Below are 6,692 nucleotides of genomic sequence, written 5' to 3'. Positions count from 1 at the left end.
TTAAAGAAGAATTAATTCTCCTGAAACTGTTCCAAAAAATAGAAATGGAAGGAAAACTTCTGAACTCATTTTATGAGGCCAGCATTACCTTGACCCCCAAACCAGACAAAGACCCCATCAAAAAGGAGAATTACAGACCAATATCCTTGATGAACATGGATGCAAAAATTCTCACCAAAATACTAGCCAATAGGATCCAACAGTACATTAAAAGGATTATTCACCACTACCAAGTGGGATTTATCCCTGGGCTGCAAGGCTGGTTCAACATCCGCAAATCAATCAACGTGATACAATACATTAACAAAAGAAAGAACAAGAATCCTATAATCCTCTCAATAGATGCAGAAAAAGCATTTGACAAAGTACAGCATCCTTTCTTGATCAAAACTCTTCAGAGTATAGGGATAGAGTGTACATACCTCAATATCATAAAGCCATCTATAAAAAACCTACAGCGAATATCATTCTCAATGGGGAAAAGCTGAGAGCTTTTCCCCTAAGGTCAGGAACATGGCAGGAATGTCCACTATCACCACTGCTATTCAACATAGTATTAGAAGTCCTAGCCACAGCAATCAGACAACAAAGAGAAATCAAAGGCATCCAAATCAGTAAAGAGGAAGTCAAACTCTCACTCTTTGCAGATGATATGATACTTTATGTGGAAAACCCAAAAGACTCCACCCCAAAACCGCTAGAACTCATACAGGAATTCAGTAAAGTAGCAGGATATAAAATCAATGCACAGAAATCAGTGGCATTCCTTTACACCAACATCAAGACAGAAGAGAGACAAATCAAGGAGTCGATCCCACTTACAATGGCACCCAAAACCATAAGATACCTAGGAATAAATCTAACCAAAGAAGCAAAGGATCTCTACTCAGAAAACTATAAAATACTCATGAAAGAAATTGAAGAAGACACAAAAAATGGATAAACGTTCCATGCTCATGGATTGGAAGAACAAACATTGTGAAGATGTCCGCTACCTAGAGCAATCTACACATTCAATGCAATCTCCATCAAAATACCATCCACCTTTTTCAAAGAAATGGAACAAATAATCCTAAAATGTGTATGGAACCAGAAGAGACCCCGAATAGCCAGAGGAATCTTGAAAAAGAAAAGCAAAGCTGGCGGCATCACAATTCCGGACTTCCAGCTCTATTACAAAGCTGTCATCATTAAGACAGTATGGTACTGGCACAAAAACAGACACATGGATCAATGGAACAGAATCGAGAGCCCAGAAATGGACCCTCAACTCTATGGTCAACTTATCTTTGACAAAGCAGGAAAGAATATCCAATGGAAAAAAGACAGTCTCTTCAACAAACGGTGTTGGGAAAATTGGACAGCCACATGCAGAAGAATGAAACTGGACCATTTCCTTACACCACACACAAAAATAGACTCCAAACGGTTGAAAGACCTAAACGTGAGACAGGAGTCCATCCAAATCCTAAAGGAGAACACAGGGAGCAACCTCTTCGACCTCAGCTGCGGCCACTTCTTCCTAGAAACATCTCCAAAGGCAAGGGAAGCCAGGGCAAAAATGAACTATTGGGATTTCATCAAGATAAAAAGCTTTTGCACAGCAAAAGAAACAGTCCACAAAACCAAAAGACAACCGACAGAATGGGAGAAAATATTTGCAAATGACATAGCAGATAAAGGGCTACTATCCAAAATCTATAAAGAACTTATCAAACTCAACACCCAAAGAACAAATAATCCAATCAATAAATGGGCAGAAGACATGAACAGACATTTTTCCAAAGAAGACCTCCAAATGGCCAACAGACACATGAAAAAGTGCTCAACATTGCTCGGCATCAGGGAAATCCAAATCAAAACCTCAATGAGTTACCACCTCACACCAGTCAGAAGGGCTAAAATTAACAAGTCAGGAAACGACAGATGTTGGCGGGGATGCGGAGAAAGGGGAACCCTCCTACACTGTTGGTGGGAATGCAAGCTGGTACAACCACTCTGGACAACAGTATGGAGGTTCCTCAAAAAGTTGAAAATAGAGCTACCATATGATCCAGCAATTGCACTCCTGGGTCTTTACCACAAAGACACAAATGTAGGGATCCGAAGGGGTACGTGCATCTCAATGTTAATAGCAGCAATGTCCACAATAGCCAAACTGTGGAAAGAGGCAAGACGTCCATCGACAGATGAATGGATACAGAAGAGGTGGTATATATACACAATGGAATATTATGCAGCCTTCAAAAGGAATGAGATCTTGCCATTTGCAACGACATGGTTGGAACTGGAGGGTGTTATGCTGAGTGAAATAAGTCAATCAGAGAAAGACATGTATCATATGACTGATATGAGGAATTCTTAATCTCAGGAAACAAACTGAGGGTTGCTGGGGTGGTGGGGGGTGGGAGGGAGGGGGTGGCTGGGTGTTAGACATTGGGTAGGGTATGTGCTATGGTGAGCGCCGTGAATTGTGCAAGACTGTTGAATCACAGATCTGTACTTCTGAAACAAATAAGGCAACACATGTTAAGAAAAAAGAAAAAGAGCCTTTCCGGCGGTGACGACCTCCCCACGAGAACATGCCCCTCGCGAAGGATCTCCTGCACCCGTCCCCGGAGGAGGAGAAGAGGAAGCACAAGAAGAAGCACCTGGTGCAGAGCCCCAACTCCTACTTCATGGACGTGAAGTGCCCCGGATGCTACAAGATCACCACCGTCTTCAGCCACGCGCAAACGGTAGTTCTGTGCGTCGGCTGCTCCACTGTGCTCTGCCAGCCCACAGGAGGGAAGGCCAGGCTTACAGAAGGATGCTCCTTCAGGCGGAAGCAGCACTAAAAGCACCCTGAATCCAGATGAGTGGGACGCCCTCCCAATAAACAGATTTTGGATAAAAAAAAAAAAAAGAAAAAAGAAAAAAGAAAAAGAAGAAGATAGCAGGAGGGAAAGAATGAAGGGGAGTAAGTCGGACGGGGAGACGAACCATGAGAGACGATGGACTCTGAAAAGCAAACTGAGGGTTCTAGAGGGGAGGAGGGTGGGGGGATGGGTTAGCCTGGTGATGGGGTATTAAAGAGGGCACATTCTGCGTGGAGCACTGGGTGTTATGCACAGACAATGAATCTTGGAACACTACATCAAAAACTAATGATGTAATATATGGTGATTAACATAACAATAAAAAATTAAAAGAAAAAGAAAGAACAAGGCCAGTATATTTGCTCTCATCATTCTATTGAACATTAGAACTAGAAGTTCTAACTACTGCAATAAAGCAAAAAAAAAAAAAATGCATAAAAAAACCAGACTATTTCAATCTTAATCAAAGCAAAAGTCAAAGTATAAAAGAGCAAAGACTTTTTTTTTTTTTAAATCATGTATGTTTTTCAAGGCCCTAGACAAGGTTTGAGAAAGGATATCATTTCATTATTGATCCAAACATATCTTTAGAAAGAGAAACAAGGTAAAACCCTAGGGGTAAGTTCCAACAATGAGAGTCTCAGGAAGCAATTGCCACATGTTTCAGCATAGCAGAATCTGAACTTACTCATTAAATGCTAGTTCATTTCCATGAACTCCAAAATAGCTAATAAAACTTATAGATTGACTTATTAAATTAGTCCCCAAATATGCCAAACCTGGTCCTTGAGTACATATAAAGCATTATAAAGAATGAAATCCAAAATAAGATATGGGAGGTAGACTTTTCATGTTGAGAGCTTGCAATAGAGTGAGAAATTTTACTGAGAAAGAATTATAGGTCTCTATTGTGAAAGGTGTCAGAAAGCCTCAAAATAATTACTGAATGAAGAAGGCTTTATGGAAGATAAGTTAGATATCAGGAATATTTGAGGACTTATATATGTTGTCTTTTGTGTTCATGAATTAAACTATTAAAGGAATAATAGTGTGAATGAATAGCGAATAGAGATTAGTATATCCATACAAACTGTTCACGGACAAATTTGAAGTAAATAGTGTAAGTCAGATTCTAAACGTTCAAAATAGGGGGAAAAAGTGGCAAGTTTTGGGACCAGTAGGTGGCTCAGTGATATTCAGACTGATAGAAAAGTATGATTATGACCACATTCCAGATGGTAGATTTAGCTACATTTTATATAACTGAGAATACTTAGTGTTAGCAAGGATGTGGAGTGACTAAAAGTCTTATACTTTGATGTTGAGAATGTAAGTAGGTTCAATCACTTTGGAAAACTGTCCAATTCTTCCATATGAATGTAAGTAAGTACCCATTCAGTATGATCCAGTAATTCACCTCCTGTATATATATCCAATAGAAATGCATACCAATATGCCCCAGAGAACATGCACAAAATGTTCACAGTAGAATTACTCATGTATCCACTTGAAATTTGTTATTTTTGGTCAGTGAATTGTTTGTTAGTTTAATGCAGATCATTATGGTTACCTTTATATCATTTCTTATCACTTATATGTCAAATTCTTTCTATAAATGTGTATATACTATAATTTTATATATAAGTATATATATGTATAATATGCATATGTACTACATACTATATATATATTATAGTAAATGTACTATACTATATATATTTTAATACAATTATTTTATACTGTATATTATGAGTTTAACAGGGCCCTCATGAATGGGATTCGTGCCTTTATAAAAGAGCCCCCAGAGAGATTCCTTGCCCCTTCTTCTTTGTGAGGTTACAGTCAGAAAGATGACCATTAACAAGAAGATGGTCTCAGCCGACATGTGCTGTGACCTTGGACTTTCCAGTCTCCATCTCTGTGAAAAATAAATGTTTGTTGTTTTTAAGCTGCCAAGTTTGAGGTATTTTTGTTATAGTAGCCCAAACAGATTGACAGTCCCTCCTTTCTTATGAATAGAGTTATGTTCTTAAAAGGCTATTGGCTGTATTTTACTCATTTTCCTAGGGTTAATCTTTACCTTGAAGATATTTTGGAATATCCATTATCCATTAAGACTAGTGGAAGACATTGCTTGGTTTATGATGCACAGATATTCCTGAAATCCAGTTGCTGACCTTATATCCTCATTCACTTTAACTTCAATTCCCAGAAACATTGCAGATTTAACTTCTCTCACCCTTACTTTGACTTACTTTTGGCTTCTCTCTGGTCTCTACAATTTCCAATAGATTTCAAATTGACACAGCAGGCACATGTCTCAGGGTCCTCTGTTGCCTCCATGCGATCTACTTAGTATAATGACTTGACTAGAGTACAGCTCTCAAGACATATTAATTGATTGGTATGAAAATATACATCCAAGGGTTCAGCTAAAACAAGACAATTTGTATTTTAAATGTCATTAGGTGAACTAGATTAGGTATTTTTAATGTAACTAGTATGTATATATTCACACTGCCAATAGGTGGACCCTACATGTCACATGAAGACCATTTTCTTTTTAGATTCTCTATCTTTTTTTGTTGTTATATTACTTTCTATTCATACTCTGCACTTCTTTTTTTAAATTTTATTTTCATATTCTGCACTTCTTTGCTCTATGAATTATGGGATTGTCTTAGTTTAACAAACTGCTTATAGAAAGAAATATCAAGACCGGGTGGCCTATAAGCAACATAAATTTATTTCTCATAGATCTGGAGAGTATGAAGTCCAAGATCAAGGTGCTGGCAGATTTGGTGTCTAGTGAAAGCCTGCTTCCTGGTTCAAATGCTGCTGTCTTCTTGCTGTGTCCTCACATGGCAAATAGGGGTGAGAGAGCTTTGTGGGGTCTGTTTTATAAGGGCACTATTGTCCCGCCCAAAAATAAGTACACTAAGTCCATTCATGTAGGCTCCATTTTCATAACCAAATCACCCCTGAAAGGTTCCACCTACAAATACACAGTGGGGATTAGGTCTCAGCATATGAATTATGGTGGAACACAAACCTTCAGCCTATAGCAAGGGCATTATCACTAGCTTTCTCTTAATTTAAGCATTAATAATGTTATGTGAATGGAAAGTACTACATGATGTGAAAGAATTTTTTTTTTTAATGCGGGCTCTGGGTAGAGGGGGTTGAATTTTGAGTTAAATGCAGAGACATTGAAAATACCAAACAAATAACCACTGTTATTTTTCACAAATGTGCTGGGCTGATAGGTTGTTTAATATAAACAGAATAATGTGTGTCCTGACATTTTCAAATTGTCTAGGAACTTTTAGAACTGAATACTTCATCATGCCTTTAGTTCTCTGGTGTTCTTTTCAGAAAATTCTTCCTGCCTGAAATAAAGTGTATGGCATTAAATCTTCTCCTAAGAAGACCACAAACAAGCCTACCCTTTAAAGAAGCATTTCCAATGTTGAAATCAGATAGAAATTTCAGGCAGACCTGCAAATATATATTTATACTTATACCAATTTAACTTTTATATGTATCAGATAATTGCTTTGATAAGGTGCGAATGGAGGTTAACTAAATTTCAGAGGGGATAGAAAAAAAGTTTTATTTCCAGCAACCATCTTGCTCTTTCCTGATGTTTGGTTTCAGAGAACCATATGCATCAAATATACAGAAAAGCCCTACCTTAGGAAACCAAATGAATAAGCTTCCGTGAAAGAAAGAAAGAGAAAGAAAGAAAGAAAAGAAAAAAGAAAGAAAGAAAGACAGAAAGAAAGAGAGAAAGAAAGAAAGAAAGAAAGAAAGAAAGAAAGAAAGAAAGAAAGA

General features: G+C 37.8%; 1 protein-coding gene across 1 annotated transcript; it reads left to right on the top strand.

Annotated features, from left to right (window-relative positions):
- The first annotated feature begins 2,554 nt into the window (after positions 1–2,554).
- On the top strand, positions 2,555–2,904 carry LOC112821474 (small ribosomal subunit protein eS27-like). The gene has a single exon (XM_025868722.2). It carries the CDS (start codon positions 2,583–2,585, stop codon positions 2,835–2,837), a length of 255 nt encoding a protein of 84 aa, XP_025724507.1. The 5' UTR covers positions 2,555–2,582; the 3' UTR covers positions 2,838–2,904.
- Positions 2,905–6,692: the final 3,788 nt, after the last annotated feature.

Source organism: Callorhinus ursinus, unplaced genomic scaffold (genome assembly GCF_003265705.2).
Source record: "Callorhinus ursinus isolate GAN/ISIS: 27379988/994484 unplaced genomic scaffold, GSC_fseal_2.0 scaffold10, whole genome shotgun sequence".
In the NCBI taxonomy this organism is placed as follows: Eukaryota; Metazoa; Chordata; class Mammalia; order Carnivora; family Otariidae; genus Callorhinus; species Callorhinus ursinus.
The sequence above is the reverse complement of the archived record's forward strand: the minus strand, read 5'-3'. Positions and strand labels throughout refer to the sequence as shown.